Source organism: Dermochelys coriacea, chromosome 6 (assembly GCF_009764565.3).
Source record: "Dermochelys coriacea isolate rDerCor1 chromosome 6, rDerCor1.pri.v4, whole genome shotgun sequence".
In the NCBI taxonomy this organism is placed as follows: domain Eukaryota; kingdom Metazoa; phylum Chordata; order Testudines; family Dermochelyidae; genus Dermochelys; species Dermochelys coriacea.
The window spans coordinates 53,120,355-53,141,067 of NC_050073.1; the positions used below are offsets into that span (position 1 = coordinate 53,120,355).

Genomic DNA, 20,713 nt, shown 5'->3' on the forward strand with positions numbered 1-20,713 from the left:
TGGTCACTGCCTCCCAGATTCCCATCCACTTTTGCTTCCCCCACTAATTCTACCCGGTTTGTGAGCAGCAGGTCAAGAAAAGCGCTCCCCCTAGTTGGCTCCCCTAGCACTTGCACCAGGAAATTGTCCCCTACGCTTTCCAAAAACTTCCTGGATTGTCTATGCACCGCTGTATTGCTCTCCCAGCAGATATCAGGAAAATTAAAGTCACCCATGAGAATCAGGGCATGCGATCTAGTAGCTTCCGTGAGTTGCCGGAAGAAAGCCTCATCCACCTCATCCCCCTGGTCCGGTGGTCTATAGCAGACTCCCACCATGACATCACTCTTGTTGCACACACTTCTAAACTTAATCCAGAGACACTCAGGTTTTTCCACAGTTTCGTACCGGAGCTCTGAACAGTCATACTGCTCCCTTACATACAGTGCTACTCCCCCACCTTTTCTGCCCTGCCTGTCCTTCCTGAACAGTTTATAACCATCCATGACTGTACTCCAGTCATGTGAGTTATCCCACCAAGTCTCTGTTATTCCAATCACGTCATAATTCCTTGACATCACCAGGACCTCCAGTTCTCCCTGCTTGTTTCCAAGGCTTTGTGCATTTGTATATAAGCACTTGAGATAACCTGTTGATCGCCCCTCATTCCCAGTATGAGGCAGGAGCCCTCCCCTCACAGACATTCCTGCCTGTGCTTCCTCCCGGTATCCCGCTTTCCCACTTACCTCAGGGCTTTGGTCTCCTTCCCCCGGTGAACCTAGTTTAAAGCCCTCCTCACTAGGTTAGCCAGCCTGCTGGCAAAGATGTTCTTCCCTCTCTTTGTAAGATGGAGCCCGTCTCTGCCCAGCACTCCTCCTTCATGGAACACCATCCCATGGTCAAAGAATCCAAAGCCTTCTCTCCGACACCACCTGCGTAGCCATTCGTTGACCTCCACGATTCGACGGTCCCTACCCAGGCCTTTTCCTTCCACGGGGAGGATGGACGAGAACACCACTTGCGCCTCCAACTCCTTTATCCTTCTTCCCAGAGCCACGTAGTCCGCAGTGATCCGCTCAAGGTCATTCTTGGCAGTATCATTGGTGCCCACGTGGAGAAGCAGGAAGGGGTAGCGATCCGAGGGCTTGATGAGTCTCGGCAGTCTCTCCGTCACATCACGAATCTTAGCCCCTGGCAAGCAGCAGACTTCTCGGTTTTCCCGGTCAGGGCGGCAGATAGATGACTCAGTCCCCCGGAGGAGAGAGTCCCCGACCACCACCACCCGCCTTCTCCTCTTGGGAGTGGTGGTCGTGGAACCCCCAACCTCAGGACATCGCATCTCATGCCTCCCAACCAGCGGGGTCTCCTTCTGCTTTCTCCCCCCAGACATATCATCTGGTCCACTCTCCGCAATGGTACCTGTGGAGAGAACATGAAAGCGGTTAGTTACCTGTGTCTGTGTTACTGGAACCCGGACATTCCGCTTACCTCTTCTGGAGGTCACATGTTGCCAAGCTTCTTCACTGGCCTCTTGGCTCCTCTGTGCAACCTGCTCTATACCTTTAGAGCTTTGTGCCCCTAGAAGGCTATCCTGAGTTTGGTCCAGAAAGTCCTCAGTCTCTCGTATACAACGCAGGGTCGTTACCTGTTGCTCCAGACCTTCAATCTTCTCTTCCAATATGGAGACCAGCTTGCACTTTGTACAGACAAAGTCGCTTCTGTCCTGTGGAAGAAAGACAAACATGGCACATCCAGTGCAGGTCACAATAGCTGAACCCCCCCCTTCCATGTCACCTACCTACTATGAGCTTCCTCAGAGACGTTGGCAAGATGTAAGCCTCACTGGGCTCACTCCAGGCGAACTCCCAGGCAAACTCCTGCTGTGAGCTGCTCTGCTGTCCCCGCTGCTCCGCTGCCGCTCAGCTGGTTCGCGAGGCTCTGGCTATTTTCAAACAGCCAGGCTTCCCTGACGCAAACACACAGACACCCTAATGCCCGCCCCCTGCAGGCTAGCAGCCAATCAGACACTCACTCAGGCTCTCTCCCTGCCCTCCCAGCAAACACACGCTCGGATACTTCCTCAGCAAGCAAACACACACACTCAGATACTTACCAGTCCCAGGCAAACTCCTGCTGTGAGCTGCTCTGCTGTCCCCGCTGGTTCGCTGCCGCTCAGCTGGTTCGCGAGGCTCTGGCTATTTTCAAACAGCCAGGCTTCCCTGACGCAAACACACAGACACCCTAATGCCCACCCCCTGCAGGCTAGCAGCCAATCAGACACTCACTCAGGCTCTCTCCCTGCCCTCCCAGCAAACACACGCTCGGATACTTCCTCAGCAAGCAAACACACACACTCGGATACTTACCAGTCCCAGGCAAACTCCTGCTGTGAGCTGCTCTGCTGTCCCCGCTGCTCCGCTGGTTCGCTGCCGCTCAGCTGGTTCGCGAGGCTCTGGCTATTTGACACCGGCTGCCAACTAGACATGGAGCCATTGATCACTACCCGTTGAGCCCGACAATCTAGCCAGCTTTCTACCCACCTTATAGTGCATTCATCCAGCCCATACTTCCTTAACTTGCTGACAAGAATGCTGTGGGAGACCGTGTCAAAAGCTTTGCTAAAGTCAAGAAACAATACATCCACTGCTTTCCCTTCATCCACAGAACCAGTAATCTCATCATAAAAGGCGATTAGATTAGTCAGGCATGACCTTCCCTTGGTGAATCCATGCTGACTGTTCCTGATCACTTTCCTCTCCTCTAAGTGCTTCAGGATTGATTCTTTGAGGACCTTCTTTTATTAGCCTCAGACAAAGGGGAAAATTAATATGGGGTTGGGAATATCTTGCTGACTTTTATCCTGTTTATTATGTTTTTATGTATTTATTTAAAGAAGAAAGTAACTCATGCAGCCCCATATTTAACATTTATCTGAACTTCAGATGTTTGGGACAAACTACAGTTTAACAGCGACAAAGGGGAATTGGTTGTTTTTCTGGAAAACATGCCCCTGTTCTAGCCTTGGGCTTTGTTTTAGGCCAAGCCTCGTAAAAATCACACACAAACTCTGAACAATTTCCTCTGTGATCATTCCTGTCAAAATAAAGGTTTCACTTTATATTCAAATGACTCTTTCGTTTCAGACCCAGCCAAAGTCAGCCAGTTGGGATTATTACCAACTGTAATATTAGTTTCAAAGTCTGCACTTAAGAAACAGACACACCCCAATAAAAAGCTTGTGCTGCTGTCTCCATAGGCTAAGCGCCTGGGTGGGTAAATCATGCAAAAGAAGGGAAGGCGAGCAGAATGCTGAGCATATGGTTTTGCACCTTCTAACCCAGCAATTCCCAATGTGCCGGTTTCTCAAGGGAAAATCCATATCCTGTGTGATTGATGGCATTCAGATTTTCAAAAGCACATAAGTGTCTTAGCCTAAATCCAGGGGTCAGATTCACAAGAGGGACTTAGATGCTGCAATGTTGAGACCTCTCTCATTTTTTCCTGTTGAAGCTGTTCAAGTAGTGCAAATAATTACACAGTAATTGGAGCAGGGGAACTGGAAGCTGGTCCTCACGCCTCTTAGATGAAGCCCTAACAACTGGGCTACAGAATCATTCTTTATCTGGCCTAATGAATATTGGTTTATCCACAGAGGAACAGCTTCAACAGGAGAGACTGAGACCTGTGCCGGAGTACCCAGTAGCCCAGTGGTTAGGGGGGCACTCCTAGGATTGGGGGAGACCCAAGTTTAAATCCCTGCTCCACATCAGACAGAGGGAATGGGGAGTTGAACCTGAGCTTCCCACATCCTGGATGCATGCTCTAACCACAGGGCTAAAGTGTATTGTGGAGGGTGATACCACCACTTCCTCCTCCGCCTGGTTATTTGGTGAGGGTTTAGCTGTGCTGACAGCATGCCTACCAGATTGGGCCCTACAGGCGAGACAGGCAGGGGAACGCCTAGTTGGTGAATCACACTGGAGTTTAGGCATAAGTTAGGCTCCAAGGTGCTGGGCAGTGTCAAGACTGACTGACTGGGCACACGCCCAGCTGCCAAAATTTAGGCACCTTGGAATTTTAATGGCAGAATTTTAGATGCCTATAGAGTTAGGCAGCAGCGGAGCAGGGGTTTTTTGAATGCCCGTGGCACTTCAGTGTTGGACTTTGGTGCCTAAAGTGGCAGTTAGGCAGCAAAGTCCTCCTTGGAATCCCATCTTGTAGAGCCTACAGATCACAGAAAGTCAATGGGATTCTTAAATTTTAGAAATGTTACTCAGAGTCAAGTTATATTTTAGTTCATCATTTAGATTTTTAAAACTGGCCTGTACAAAACCTGTCAGGGAACAAAAATAAAAGGGAGAAACTCTGGCCACACTGAAGACGATGGAAAAATTCCCACTGGCTTCAGCGGGGTCAGAATTTCACTTAAAGTTTCCATTAAGTTTTGTCATAAAGTTCCAGTGAAACCATTGATTTTTTTTTTTTTTTTTAAGAAATGCACGCACCCCTACAATGTTTGGAACTCCCACACTGCATCACTTAGAACCTGAAAGCAAACTGACTTTTGCTATTTTTATTTATTATATTTACAATTGTTTGTTTCACATCCACAGTACATTTTGACACTGAATGGTGCACAAAACAAAGTGGTCCCTTTCCCAAAGGGCTTACAGTCTTGGGCCCTGATCCTGTAGTATATGAGGTGGGGTCAGACAGCTGTACCTATGTGAGCCCTGTTGACATCAGGGCTGACAGACAGGTCTTGTCTGTGTGGATCACAATGCAGAATTGAGGTTTTAGAGAGAGAGAGAGTGAAGACAAGACTTAATGGTGCAAAAAGGATCCCTTAAAGTTTTTATTATGAAATGACAGCAGGACTATAAAATGCCTCCAAGTTTTCAGTTTAACCGGACTGTTAAAATTTTATTTTTACTTTTCCTCAGAAAAAAGGTGATAACTAAACATAGGATTTGATTGTTTCAAGGTCTCTGTTGTTGTTGTTTGTTTTACAGATACTTTGAGGGAAATTATTATTATAATTTTTCTGTTTTACGATAAACAAAAATAAACCTGATTTTCATTGCCCAAGCTGCAGGAAATGTAAAAAATAAACATAAATGGTGGAAATGCAAAGTGGATTTTTAAAATTCTTTCTTTCTGGATCATTGTTAGTACACTAGACAAAGAGATGCTTTTTCTAATATCTACTGTTAAAGTTGACAGTGACCCTTTCCATTTTATTACACAGATTTATATCCATCTTTGTTCAAAGAAGGTACAATATTAGGGTGTCATTCTGATCTCACTCACACTGGAAAAATCTGGAGTAATTCCACTGAAGTAAATGGAGAATTATACTGGTGTAAATAAAAGGAGAATCATGCCTTTCAGATATGAATTTTCCAAGGTCTGGAAGATTTAACTGCTATGTTTATGTGGCTTTTCAGATCTGTCTTTAGTGTCTCTTTTAGTTCTTTGTTATATGAAGCACTTTTAAATAGCTCCATATATAAAAAAAATTAAAAGAGAATGTTAACTTAAAAATATATGTAGAAATGAATTTTTAACTTTTAATTTTAAACAAGTCCAGCTGGTTTTAGAGAACAAGTGCCATTCACCATGGATAATGCTAAGGTGCAGCCAGCATTTTATAGATGTCAGTGTCTCCCCTACATTTTATAAAAGCATGACCACTCACTGTAAAACTGAAGATGCAGAAGAATGCACAGCGAAGGGAGCAAAGTACTCACATGCCAATCAGTATCGTTAGGCATAAAGACCCTTCCACATGCACAACTGTCCAGCCCTTGCACACAACATGCATAGTGTCATCTAAACCCTGCATGCGTAATGGGCTTTCCACACAAAGCATGAACTCTTTTTGAGCCTGATCCAGCCACCACGCAGGTCAATGTAAAGAAACCAAATTACTTCATGGGGCATTGTATTAGGCCAGTGGTGGGCAACTTGCAGCCCGCGGGCCTCACCCGGCCCATCAGTGTAATCTGCTGGTGGTCCACGAGACAGTGTTTACATTGACCATCCTGGTTCCTGGCCAATAGGAGCTGCAGGAAGCAGCGTGGGCTACAGAGACATGCTGACTGCCACTTTCCGCAGCTCCCAGTGGCCGGGAACGGCAAACCGTGGCCACTGGGAGCTGCGGGCAGCCGTGCCTGGGGACAGTCAATGTAAACACTGTCTCGCGGCCCACCAGCAGATTACCCTGACGGGCCACAGATTGCCCACCACTGCATTAGGCTCTTAATCCCTTGCAGGCTTCATCTTCATACTTGCCTATAGTTGTGGTTTGAATTAAAGGGCAGATCTGTTACAGCTTGATCCTACAAGAGTCTGCTGAAAGTTGGTGAGCATTGTTAACTCCCACTGAAGCCAATGGGACTTGCGGGTGTTCAGCTCCTTTATGGAGGTATTAAGCACCACCACCTCACATTGGGCCCTTAGTTTCTAATTGGGCAGCAGATGCATTGTTCACTGTCAAAGGATGCCAAGCTGATGTCCATGCACCAAAGCAGGGAGTCCCTGGCTTATAAAATAATTTTAGTTTAATCTGTCAGGTGCTAACTGCACAGGATCTTGTATCTAAACTTAGATTTGTAATGAATAATAACATCACCAGAGTACTTTGAATTGAAGTGCTGGCAGTAATCTGTGTTCTGTGTATTTCAGCTGACCAGAGAATACTTCACCAAGGAGCTAAAGAAGCACTATCAGGGGAACAATGAGACTGATGTCTTCTCTTCCACCTGGAACTCGGTTATGATCACAGTAAGCTGATTTGCTCCTGAATCTCCTGGTGGCACTAATATAAAGGGAAGCATTGCCCCCGTGCTGTAGCCTAAGCTTGCCTGCTGTGAAGCATACATTGCTGCATACAAACCAATCTGGACTGTATTTATCAATTAGGAGTTAGATTAAAATTCTACCAGCAACAACCCCTTGTAAAAGTGATGTAGTATTTGAGAAGCCCACAGTAGGGGAAGAGTGCAGTATTGGTCAGTCAGACAGTCAGCTAGCTGGATGGTACAGGGGATGGGCCATCACTGCAGACCCTTTCACCTCTAGGATTCTGCTTCAAATCCAGGTTAGGCCAGCTAGGGCCAAAAGTTGTTACTATCTCATGGTTTTTCAATGGCCCCAGTGAAATGAGTTGGAGGCTGATAGTTTGCAGTGTTGTTGTAGCCATATTGGTCCCAGGATATTAGAGAGACAAAATGGATGAGGTAATACCTTTTATTGGACCAATTTCTATGGATTTGAGAGACAAGCTTTTGAGCTGCACAGAGCTCTTCTTCAGGTGGCTTATAGTCTAATTACTAGTATGGAAGTACTAGCCATCTTAATTGGGACGGTAAGCGGGGAAGTCAAGGATTGCTGTAAAATCTGAATTCCCCTCTCCTTTACTAGAAGTTGTCCCCCACTTTCTTCTCCAGTTGCAGGAAGTAAGGGCTGTGTTTGTGGAAAGTTTGCATTAGTACGACCCATTCTGTGCCTATTCAGCAGATAAATACATGACATCAGTCTCCACAGCTTTCAATTCAGTTTTAAAATTAAAGAAGAGAGCTGCCCTTAATGCTGATTCAGGAATTTAAAGAAAAAGTTTACATTTTATGCATGAAACGTTTAAACTTTTTGCAGCCTGAAAGGTGGTAGATGCAGCAAATCACTTGAGTACTTGCAGTGGCCCTTCAGTGAATCGTCTAGTGCATTAGAGCTGGCATGGAAGGAAGCAGCAGCATCTTGGATATCAGCCACAGGGAGGACTGGGAAATAAGGAGCCTGGATTGTATTCTGTGCTCTGCTACTGATTCATTCTGTGATCTTGAGCATGTAGCTTTGAATATGATCCAAAGCCCATTGAAGTCAACAGCCAGACTTCCAGTGGGCTTTGGATCAGGCCCTTAATCTCTGTGTCTGTGTCCCCATCTGTAAAATGGGGATAATGACACTTTATAAAGTGGTTTGAGATCAATGGATGAAAGAGGTGCCAGGATAAAAACACAAATGCAGCCACATTGCCCTCACTCTCCCTTCACTGAACCCTGACCCTTCACACCCCACAAAATCATGACTTCGAAAGGATTTGTGGTGGTTCCTTTCAGAAGTGACAATATGGAACCTATAGATTTCTGTCCTTCCTGTGTCCCTCCCTAGTTTGGCTGCTGTGGAGTGAATGGGCCGGAAGATTTTGAAACAGCTCCTCATTTCCGACTCCTCCATTCAGATGATGTGGTACCGGAAGCTTGTTGCCAGCGAGAGCTCCAGACCCGGGATGGGGCATTTGTCAGCAAGGAGGACTGCCTTATGGGGAAAGACATGTACCAGAACCGACAGGTAAGGGAAAATAATCCCGGAGCTGACAAGTGCTTCACCATGAGCTTTAAACAGACTATGCTGTGGAAGCTGATGGGGTTTATGGATCCCTTTAATGGTGACCATAACTCAGACCTTAAACATTCCTAAATGCCTAAATAAACATTGCATTTACACTGCCTGCCAGCTCTTGGTATCAACGTACAACCTGGGTCTTGTTTTGACAGTGTCCTTTCACTACATGGGCTTTAAATATACTGCAGCAGCATGACTTTGTGTCATCAATATCAATTTGCATATTTCCCCAAATCTAATGGATGAAGAGAGTTGGAGTCAAAGGATTATGTAGCTTTTTGTTGCATTTTCCAGCCCTAAATCTGCAGCTGAAAACTCGATTCTTGTCCCTCTTGTATTTGATTCTTTCACCTTCTCTCATTGTTATTGCTATTTACATTGCACAGAGTCTGATGGGTCACAAAACTCAGGAAAGGGCCATTTATGCAGTTATTTGCTTAAAAATAAACCCCAATTCAATGCTCTTGAACATGATGCAGAATCAGGCATTGCTCTTTTTGCATAGATGGCAAGACATCCAGAAGTTAAATACAAACCTAACCTAGATCATTAGTGACTGAGCATCATTGCCATCTATCAACTGTTTAGTGACCCAGGTTTGGAATGAGTTTTGTTCCTACCAGTGGAATATCAACATCACAAAGAAACCATGTCTACAATCAGAACTTATTGTCACTTGTTGGCCCTTTCAACAGAGAGGTGAAGATTGAATGGGCGATGGAAATTCAAGTGCCCTCTCATCACTAGTGATGGTCCCTCCAATGCAGGAGATAGGCACATTGGCAAAGTGGGGGGAGAGCAGCTTGCATTGTTGTGCCCTTATCATTCTGGTTCTGGAGATAAACAGATTATTTCACTCTCCCAGGCTCTCAGTCCAGCACTTTCCATCAGCCCAAATTTTAACAAGGACATTCAGTATAATGTCACTTTTTTTTCTGGCTTACACTTTATTGAGCCTTCTGGTTAGGCAAATCCAGACTCCCTACTCTGTCCCCACCCCTAAAGATATAGGCACCCTACACTTACCCAAAACCGTCATGTTTCAAAAAACTTTCGGCAAAACGACTTGTACTTTGGCTGGCTCTTGATGGTTTTCACCCAGCATTAATGGGACAATTGAACTGTATGAGATACTGCTGTCTCATTTCCCTCTTCTAAGCAGCACTGGTTCCATTTCCAGCACTTAACAGCAGATTGCAGATGAGTTTAGAACCAGTCTGTGAGCTGTTCCCCCGTCTGGGTGAGAGATCGTAGCAGACGCTGCAACGCTGCTTCTGCCAGATTTGATTGCCTCAAGCACACAAGGGAGAGGGAGAGAGAAGCAACAAACGCTCAAGAGGGGAAAAGACATAAATCTTGACAAACAGGGTAAAGAGGACAAAAAATGTCTCTTTTCCTATTGTTGCATTTCTGTTTGTGGTGTCACTGGAGCATATTGAGTCCATACATTCCCATTTCAATCTTTTGGAAAGGAAGATTCTTGTTATTCTGTGTATGTTATTGCAACATATTGACTGGAGAAAGAGCACATGAGACAATGGTCAGAAATAGTCCTAACCAGTAAAGGAGGAGGGAAGTTCTTTGAATGTTGTTTGAGCTCAAACATTCCTAGACCAAAGTCAAGTTCTTGGCGAGCAGAGCTGCTAGGCGGATGCCGGCCCAGTTTGTGTTAAAAACTTTTCTTGGCATGCTGAACCTACTGAGCATCAGGGGCCATTCAAAGGGGGCTATGGGGATAGATGCTAGAGCTAGGGGTGCTGCCACACCCCCTGATTTGAAGTGGTTTCCATCATATACAGGGTTTACAGTTTGGTTCAATTGCTCTCAGCACTCCCACTATACAAATTGTTTCAGCCTCCCTGGCTATGGGAGGCCCTCAGGTTAAAGTTGGAGTTGTGTTTGAACAAGCACCCAAAAGGTTGGATGCTCAGAACTGTTTACAGGACCTTGTCCACTCTAGAAAAGTTAGCGCCAGTAGCATAATAACTCCTACAATAGTGTAGCTGCCACTGGTACTAGCTGCAGTGTAAAAATCAGTACAGTCCAGGCTGAGGAAATATAACACAGTGGTAAAAGCACCTGAGTCCTGTTTACACTGCCACTTGCATTGCTGCTGATAAATCCATTCTAATTCTCCCTGTATAGATGCATCTTTTGGCTCCAAGGTCTCTTAACAACTAATGTGTATAGAACACCATCCAAAGCCCAGTAGGATGGAGTGGTCCAGTGGTTTCCTGACAGTGCCTTGTATTGTCATTTTGCAGAGATCTCATTTTGGGGCTTGCAGAATAGCTCTTTTGGCCAATGTAGGGAAGCATCATTGATGGACTCTGGAGAGAGCCACAGCAGGTGGTAGGCAAGGTCACTACAATATGAGGCCCTTGAGAGTCAGGGATACTGAAATGAGAGGATGGTGAGAAGGGAGAAAGATCTCTCAGTTAACACACACTAAGTTATTTGCCACTAAAAATGATGATCCCTGCCCTTTAGCCAAAGAACTTAATAAAGCACTTGAGCCCTTGTAGAGCACTGTCAGATACAGCAATGCATGAGGAAGCGCTATATAAATGCATGTGTGCACTCCATCCGCTGTCCCCAGTCTTTGACTTGCGAGTGTCTTTGCCGAATTATGGCTCATTGCACAGTTTCCCTTGATAAGGACATGCAGCAGTTTTGCTTGCAATGTGCTCCCCATGGGTGTTTGAGATTTTTTTCATTTTTCTTCACCCAGTTGACCTTTACATCATCTCTTTATTTTGAAGGATCTGGTTGAGACCAGAATCCATGACATGCTCAGTAAAGCCACTGATTCTTTTTTTCCATTTCTGAAGAAGATAAAAATTAGGTGATTAATTCAGGATTCCGTCTATGTGCATGCATGGATAGGGAGGAAGGGTGTGCTTGCAGGGATGTGTGGGTGGGTGTACACTGAGAGAGTATGTCCATGGATGAGTGCACATGTGAGTGTGCATTTATGTATGTGTTCAGTAGGAGGTATGGACGTTTCTATGGCACAGACTCTGATGTCCCTATTTCTTTTCACACAACCAATTTGCTAGTTTGTTGAGGGATTTTGTGGGCTAGCACAACTGAGATTTGGATAAACTGGTGCTTCCCAGAAGAGTTCTTCTCTCTACTGTAGCTTTTACAGATGCTTCCCATCATACTAATAATTAATATGAATGACAATAAATAACTTTTAGGATGATAAGGTTTACTTTACACTTCAGTGTTCCCATTTATGCAAGGATCTCAGAGCTCTTAACAAGCATTAATTCCCTCAGGAGAATGTTAGGTAAGTATGATTTGACTCATGTTACAGATGGGAAAACTAAGGAACAGAGACAGTGACTGGCTCCAGGCTGCTCAGTGAATTATTGCCTAAGCTCGGAATAGAACCCAGGAACCTTGACTCCTGGTCCCCTCCTCTAAACCCTGCTGTAAAATGAAGCCTCAACCAAACCAGCCTAAATAATGGAAGACATCCAGTGTTGTACTATCTGATTTTGTCCACCCTTCCATCTCAACTTCTCCTATCCCTGCTGCAGTGTGAAGGCTTCTCCAGTGCTACTCTTGTCTGCCTTGCTGAAGGTTATGACCAGTGTTGGTTAGCGATGGGTTATGGCTCTGTTAGCCAAGCCCATCAACTGCAGCCTCAGCCTCCAAGGGCTGTCCTCCCTAAAGGTCCCACGGAGTGGGTCTCTGTTATTCACTGTCTGTTGACTGGAGGTCATGTATCTGGTTTCTGGGTCTGACATGCATCAGGTACACAAACAAGGGTCATAAGCAAATGTCTGTAGAACAAATGGGACTGCTGCTTGTCTGTTTTTCACAATGGTTTATTCTTTCCTAGGGCTGTTACACTGTGATCCTGAACTCCTTTGAGACCTATGTGTACCTTGCAGGAGCTCTCACCATTGGCATTTTGGCCATTGAGGTACCGGAGCTGTTAATGTGCTAAAAATGCAGTATCTATACAAGTGCAGCCAGTAGCATGGACAGGAGCTGCACATTCACCTTTCAACAGGACCCTTCCCCATCAAAATGCCAGGAGATTATAGTTCAGAGTAACTAGTAAGTAAGGGCTGGATTTTCTGTCCATCTGCATGCAGGGCAGAGAAATCCCTCGTCATACAAGCCTGCACCGCCATCTGGCGTTATGCCTGGTATAAAATTACAGGCCCATAAGAAGCTTTAAGGAATCCAGCATTTTTCCCAGTAGTACCCAGAGGCCCCAGTCAGGCCCAGTTGTGTGTTTCTGCCGCACAGACACATAAAAGAGATGGTCCCTGCCCTAAAGTGCTTAAAACAAGATGAAATGAGTGAATGTCACAGACCACTGGAGGAGAGGATAATAGTAACACAACCATGTGGTCCGAGGGGATAACTAGAAGCACATCTTGATTAATATGTTTCAAACTGTGCCTTTTGAAGGGGCATCTGTATAAAGTCTGAAACTATAGTGGCCTGAGATTATGAACATATACAGTATTGCCAACCCCAAATGTTCAAAAATCATGAGATTGGCTTTAAAATTTTGTAAAAACAATAGCTCTGCTGGTTTTTTTTATTTGCCTTCTGTTTTTTGAGCCTTGGTGAACTGGGGTCACATTTTGAGACTTTCTCCACAAGGGCTAGAAACTTGCTTTTTCTTTAGGAATGAAGGCAGAAATCATCACATATCCATTTGACTCCAGGAACTGGGGCTTTAAGGAAAACAATAATTATCATGAGACTCATGACAAAATCATGAGAGTTGGCAACACTGCATATATCTCCATTATAGAAAGCATCCGTATTTGGCATTTTGGGGCAGACATAAGCAGAGCCAGGTTTCCATCAGAAAGTCACCCCTACTTGAACATGACGCTACTTTGGGACACTGTCACGAGGGCTCTGGCATGTGGTTTCCTGATACACTGGCAATGTGGGTGGGGCTGATGCACCTGGATCTCTAGAGGGGAGTTTCAGGGAGTGAGGGTGGCTTGCCTTCCTGCTGAAGGGAGCAGCAGCTACTGGGACCAGCAAAGCATTCCACTCCCTGGCTGGAGAGTGAGCTCCATTGCAGGCGAGGGTGCAGAGTGGGCAGTGGGAGCCCTGCAGATTAGCAGTGTACCCTACCCAGAACACTTGCAGACTATTTGGAAAGAGCCCAGGTTGCTGTGGTAGCCATCGTCCACAAGGGTGTTTTTGTTGATAGTTTTCAGAGTAGCAGCCGTGTTAGTCTGTATTCGCAAAAAGAAAAGGAGTACTTGTGGCACCTTAGAGACTAACAAATTTATTTGAGCATAAGCTTTCGTGAGCTACAGCTCACTTCATCGGATGCATGTAGCTCACGAAAGCTTATGCTCAAACAAATTTGTTAGTCTCTAAGGTGCCACAAGTACTCCTTTTCTTTTTGTTGATAGTGGGTGGGAATAGGGTTTAAAGTAATGGAAAGTGTGGAGAAGGGTGCAGCTCCTCCTCTGCTAAAACCCTTTTCTCTCCCAGGCTTGGGTAAGCAATGCCTTGCCTTCTCTTTTACCCTGGCTGGCGTGAGAAGAGCTCCCCCTCCTCATTCAGTCTATATTAAGTCAGGGCAGCCCTAGGCCTCAGTAAAGGTTTTTCACTGTTTTGTAAGATATGGCTGATGGCTGTGTTTTGTTTGTCCTTTTCTTTCTCATCCTTTTCCAGCTGTTTGCCATGATCTTTGCAATGTGTCTCTTTCGAGGGATCCAGTAGGAGGTGCCCCCTGAGCAACTGCGATGCTCCTATGTACTTGGAAGAAAGACCGAAAAAAAGAGGGGGGAAAACTTTATTTTTTTTTTAACAAAATGGAAACAAAAAAGGGTTGTAATATATGAATGACCAAAAGGATTGTACTTCAGGGGCGGGAACTTTGAAGTGCTATGCACTACACTAAGCCACACCTACCTTCTCCCAGAGCAACCTGCACAGACATTGATCAGGAGAGAAGTGCAATGAATTGCATTAGAGACTGATGGCGCTTGCAGGGTGGGTGGGAGGGAAGGCAACTGAAATGGTCCCCATCAGAGCAGGACACTGCCTAGTATATTCACAATTGTATTGTTTTAGATAGTGAAGAAAGAGAAGAACTGTATAATGCAACACAGGGGCTAGATTCAGTACCCAAAGGAAGCAGGTCAACCACAGCACATGGGTGTAAAGGTCAGGCAAGTTTCAAACAACCAGAAAAAAATGGCTTTTGATATCCAGAAAACTGTGGCAGCCGTTGTTTACTAATTTCCATTTCTGGTCTAAAGTTTTAACTGCCAGCCAGGAAATGGCTGTAGGAAATGGCTCAGTAGAGGAGGGTCAACTCCCATCACTTAACACCTCCAGGAGAACCCTTGGACCACATGGAGTGGAGTGTGCCTTTCCCTGGAGTCCCAGCACAGGGGATAAGGTGACCCCGTGGGAAACGAGGAAGATCCTCCTCTAATGGGGGCTGGGAGAGGGCTGAGATACAATCAGAAGTTTGGTGCATACCTTTCCTTATTTACTCTGTCACTTTGGTTTTCTGTTCAGTGTTTTATGAGAGGAGAGCAAGGGGTTCCTGAATCCTGATCTTACACCTCTCTCCTTTAAAAATGATTGGTCTAGCCAAAAATAGCTGATGCTAATGCTTGCCCTCAGGGCAAGGGCATATTGTTTTGTCTTCTAAATCTTGGCCACTCAACTCCGACAAGCAAAATTGTAGTTTGTACTTTTGTAACGCTTTGTTAGCTTAATTATCTGCACTGGGTTCCAATGTTTCTTCCAGCCAGGTGGGGAATTCTCAAACATGGTACTGGTAGCAAAGGGGCCCATTTGTAGTTGTCTCCCACACTATTTGTTTTGTGAGTCTTGTGACTTCATTTATGATCTGAGTTTCCCTTTAGCTTGTCCCAATGGGCTGAGAAGAGAGTGGAATCAACTAAAGTGATTTTAACATAGCCTCCGGGATTATTAAGGTCTCCTCCATTGAGATGCCACTTTGACATTTAAATAGTGTCATAAGGACCTTGATCGAGCGTTACAAAGGCTAGAACTGAGGCTCCAAGACAGGTGGAGCATTTACAGTGATAGAAGTGGGCCCATGTCCTCGGGGATTTCCTAGGAGGGACCATGCAGATATGATATAGGTCATGGTGAATCCTACCAGGCGTGCTTACTAGCTGGCAAAGGACCTTGACTTAATATGCACCAGGGTGAAGCATTAGGCTGCTGAAGGATAAGAATAGGACATTAGAACCTCACATACAGGGTTTCTGAGGACATGTGGAAATCACTTGGAGATATGAGTCTAATCATCAGTCAGATCTGTGCATGGACATGAAGAAAATCAGTCCCCACCCACAAATGAAGTCAGCAGTGGAGAAATGATGGAATGGAGCAGGGCTATTGAACAGTGAAAGGCCTCAGATGCTGTGTTAAAACTTTTATTGAAAGGGCTTCTAGGTAATTACCCCTAGGAGCAGTTTTATTGATGCATTTTAGACTTAAATTCTGCTCCTTTGTATAATGAAGGAAAGTGGCTTTGCTAGCAAAACTGGCAGTATTGGCACCTGCTGAAAGGCTCTGTAATTTGTTCCTAAAACTTTTTTAAAAAGTTAAAAAAGGCTGCACTTAATGGTCTAGCGTGGGAGGAGTTTTTGAGTGGTCAACCCACCACGAGAGGTGTGTGCATGGGGGGAACTGAGTCATAACATTGTGCTAATCCACTAGGATGGGGACAGACTCAATAATTGATGTTCCTCTCTAGATACAGGCAGATGAAGGGGAAAGGCTGTGTGACCCTGCCCCAAGAGCTAGTCACTGTGCACACTGAAGAAAGTGATTCCCAAGGGAGGGAAAAAACTAAAAAGAACACAGTTGTTAAGGTGTGGGGGAAGGGGAGGAAGTAGTAGCCAAAACAACCCCCATTACTCAGCTTATAATAGCCAGAATCTGTAGCTGGCAATAAATCTGAATAGCTAACATCCAAAACACCCTAAACAGCAGGAAAGAGTGTTTGTTCTTGTCAGTTGGTGTCTGGATCTCTGGCTGGGTGCCTAACATGTGACAGCTAGAATTCTTGGTGGCTGGAGGAGCAACCCATCTCCTTTGCTTTCAGAGTCCTCCCTTCAGTTCCCTTAATTTCTTGTTCTATTGTGAAAGGTTCCCTTTGGCCCAAATCACATCTTGAAATTTAGCAGATGGAGGGGAAGGCCCTGCCTGGCCTAGGGTTGTGTAACTGAAAACAAAAAACACAGCTCTCTGCTTACAGCACAAAGAATATGATTCAAACCTGGAAAGGACATTCTTCCGAGTGTGCCTTTTCCAGACTGGAGTCTGTCAGCATGTGCACAGTCCAATAGAAGAACAGGGATAACTACAATAGCAACCCCTAAATGTTGCCTTTCCAGGCTTATTCCCCTTTGGTTTTCCTATTTATCACTTTTTTTTTTAATTCCCTCCATTCTTTTCCTGTCATGGCTTTTTTCTAGCCTTCCCCCCATGTATTTATTCTCTTCCTGAGACCCTTTTTCTCTCATAGAAAAGAACTTTTCTTTTTTCCATCTTGTCTTTCTCTCTAATCTCACCCATACATCCCTCTTCTCTTCTCCTTTGTTTCCCTTTTTCTGTCCTCCCTGCCCCTGTTATGCAATTGTCATCTACCCCCATTCTCCCCTTAGGCTACAGGGGATGGATCACTTGATTACCTGTTCTGTTCATTCCCTTCGAAGTATCTGGCATTGGCCACTGTCGGAAGACAGGATACTGGGCTAGATGGACCTTTGGTCTGAGCCAGTATCACCGTTCTGATGTTCTTGCTGAAACCTTCATATCCTCTCTTTAAAGGGCTAGAATCACAGGAATGTAGGACTGGAAGTGACCTCGAGAGGTCATCTAGTCCAATCCCCTGCACTCATGGCAGAACTAAGTATTATCTAGACCATCCCTGACAGGTGTTTGTCTAACCTGTTCTTCAAAATGTCTAATGGCAGAGATTCCATAACCTCCTCAGGTCATTTGTTCCAATGCTTAACCACCCTGACAGGAAGGTTTTCCTAAAGTCTAACCTAAATCACCCTTGCTGCAATTTAAGACCATTACTTTTTGTCCTTTTCCTCTATCAACTTTTTACATACTTGAAGATATTATCATGTCCTATCTCCCCTCACTTTCTCTTCATCAGATTAAACAAATCCCATTTTTTCAATCTTTCCGTGTAGGTCATATTTTCTAGAGCTCTAATTAATTATTTTTGTTGCTCTCCTCTGGACTTTCTCCAATTTGTTCACATTTCCTGAAGTGTGGTGCCCTGAACTGGACACAGTACTGTAGAAGAGCCTTATCAGTACTGACTAGAGTGGAAGGATTACTTCTCGTGTCTGGCTTACAACGTTCTTCCTAATACATCCCAGAATGATGTTTGCTTTTTTGCAACACCATTACAGTGTTGGCTCATATTTAGTTTGTGATCCACTATAACCCCCAGATCCTTTTCTGCAGTACTCCTTCCTAGGCAGTCATTTCCCATTTTGTATTTGTGCAATTGATTAATCCTTTTTAAGTGTAGTACTTTGCATTTGTCCTTATTGAATTTCATCCTATTTACTTCAGAGTATTTCTACAGTTTAAGATCATTTTGAATTCTCATCCTGTCCTGAGACACACTCGAGAATCCAGAAAGCAGCAACCTCCAATAAAGAAATGGAGACGGCTGTTAAGAGATGCACAAACCCCTCAATTAGGTTCCAGCCATCTTGGGTCATCTGAAATGCTGGGGAGAGGTATGGCATTTTAATGAAAAGGAGACTCCAGAATGGGGGATCCTTTGTTACTGTGAGAGACACAAGTTTTGTTTTTTGATCACCATGATGTATCACTGCCTTTGTCTGTGGTCTCATGCTGTATAATCAACAATGCTGGGTCTTGTTCTTCCCAGAGCTCTAGCCAGGAGGAACAAAAATTTTTTTCCCTTTTGAGTTCTTTTGGGGCAGGGTGTTGAGGTATAATCACTCCTCACTTGAGAGATCTGTGTAGGAAAGCAACTTGTATAGAGTCACCACAGTGTTAGCCCCCATGCTGTAGAATGACGCCCAGAGCCCCTGCACCTTTCACATAATTATCTAGAGCAGTTTGTTTCTGTAAGTCCACCCCCTCTGGGGTGATTATTTAACTCTTAAATTACGGTTGCGAGTGCCTGGGAAACAGCCTGTGTGTGAAAGAACGTTGAAATCTATTTTAAAAATTGTAAATGTTCCTTTTAATAGATAGTGGAGCTAATTTATCCTTTATTGCCTATTGTAATGCTTTTTATATTGAAAGGATTTTTTGTAATATAAACCAGAACATGAGCCTGAAGCATTCTGCACAGTTTGTGTGCATTTCTTAAGAAAAATAAAGGTATTGTGACAGTGCTGTGGGACATCTTTAATTTTCACTATTGACATGATTGGAGTTCTTTTGTTAAGTACAGTCACTTTCTCACCAAAGGAGGAATAAACTCAGATAAGATGAGGTATAAACTGAATCCAAAAAACCTAAGACAGGAAAAGCTGGCTGACCCAGGGAGTGGTAGTGGGACTTGAGAGCCTTTCTCCTCCCCAGTGCCGATGCTGGCTTGCCTTGAGGTCAGTAAGGAACCTGCTTGAATTTTTAGCCTCCCTCACCTTAAGTTTTGGGCTGTAAGAATCCAAGGTTTTGGTTCTGCCCATTGCAGACACAGGAACCATTTGGAGAAACCCATTCTGTAACTGCAGGCTCATCTCTGTTCAGAGCTCAGTCAGCTAGAGAATACTTCTCTGCTGTGCAGAGGGCTGTACAAACACCTTGCAATGCTGTCCCCTCCCCCACCCCCAAGGCAAGTCAGGTTCGTTATCCTCATTTCATAGATGGGGAAACTGACAGCTGGGAGGTGAAATGACTCGGCCAAGATCATCTAGCTAGGCAGTGGCAGAGCCAGGATTAGTCTCCCAAATGTGTTCTTGGATGCTAGCCTATGCTGCCACTCAGCAATTGTCCTCATGCTTCTAGGCACAATCCCTGTGTAATTTCAGCAAGGTGCTGCCACTGCTGCCCAACTTACCTTTATAGAGTGGAAGGAACCCCCAAGCAGTGACTAATACCTGGTTCCTCTCTGCTGGAGGATTTAATTCTAAAATACAATTGTAAACTCCCCCAGTAAAGGCCAAAGTGAAGCAGCAACTCCCTGCTAGCTATAAGCTTCTGGCAGTGCTGTGTGGTATTGCCTGGATCATTCCCTTAGGGATAGCCACAGTGCTCCAGCCCTGATCCCTCTCACCGTCCCTTCTGGGGTCAGCTATTCCTACTGGTGGAGTACATCTGTCAATGGGTAACTAGTGATTGCTAGGGAGGATTGCATACACCCCTTCTCAGACAGGGATCTCTGCATTAGAGCTGAAAGGTGTAAATTCCAGTCCCCGAGACAGCCCCACGGCAGCTTGAAGAGAGAGAGAGAGTTGATCAAGCTCATACTCTGACTGGAAGTGCAGCTACAGCAGCATGGGCTAGCCAGCTTCTTCAGACCTATCTAACCTTCCAGCTCCAATCTAAATATACCCATACAGTTGTCATGTGGTCCCATGTTCCATATGCTCTCAGTCCTCATCACTAGAGCATACTAATTTGCAAATGACTTCCCCTACTCTTCCCTCCCTGCCCCAGTCCCTAGGGCACCACTAGGGCTTGGTTACAAGATTTAAAAAACAAAACACTATGAGCATTGAAGAGTAGGTTGGTTTTAATGCTCCATTCTATCCATCTCTTCCTGGGAGGAGGCCTTTAGCATTGAATTACCACTCAGAGCCAGCTGCCCTCCTCCCCACCCCCACTTCTCTGCTCTCTCCAGCTCACTGAGGGGGCAACACACACCAGAGGACAGAATCATTGTGGCAGTTACCCATTTGCTCAAACATTTGAAATTAGAGCAGCAAAACCCTGTTCTGAACATTCCCATCCAGGAACCAGGGAAGGGGGCTGGGGCTTCAGGTTCAGAGGTGGGGGCTTCTGACAGTGGTTCATAGCTAAAGCCTATTGAGGTATGCTGCATTGATTAATACAAGCTCCCCTGTGGTTGCCAGTGGTGTATGCTGGGGGCAGCATTTTTCTACCCCCCCCCCCCAAGATAGATACTGTTCTCCTGCCTGCCTATTCCTGCTGAAATAAAGTTAACCCAGGATCCATTCTAGACAGTACCCCTGAGGATCATGATGAATTTTAACTATATACACTATCTTCTACTGGCCAGGCTGGAGAGTTATAACACCTGCACCATTAGCAAGTAGCTTAGGGTCCAGAGTTTAGGCTCAGGCTAAGTGCAGCAAGAGGTTATCAAGCT

At 45.1% G+C, this 20,713-nt stretch overlaps 1 protein-coding gene across 7 annotated transcripts in view; it reads left to right on the forward strand.

The window, feature by feature from the left end:
* The window catches only part of TSPAN18 (tetraspanin 18), a 190,484-nt gene extending 170,397 nt beyond the window's left edge, over positions 1 to 20,087 (forward strand). For all 7 annotated transcript variants that reach the window (XM_043516373.1, XM_038406397.2, XM_043516369.1 and 4 more), the window contains 4 exons: positions 6,667 to 6,765; positions 8,152 to 8,331; positions 12,239 to 12,322; positions 14,059 to 20,087. In XM_043516373.1, coding sequence (XP_043372308.1) covers positions 6,667 to 6,765; positions 8,152 to 8,331; positions 12,239 to 12,322; positions 14,059 to 14,106 — 411 coding nt within the window. In that variant the 3' untranslated portion in view covers positions 14,107 to 20,087. The remainder of the gene's footprint in view (positions 1 to 6,666; positions 6,766 to 8,151; positions 8,332 to 12,238; positions 12,323 to 14,058) is intronic.
* Positions 20,088 to 20,713: the final 626 nt, after the last annotated feature.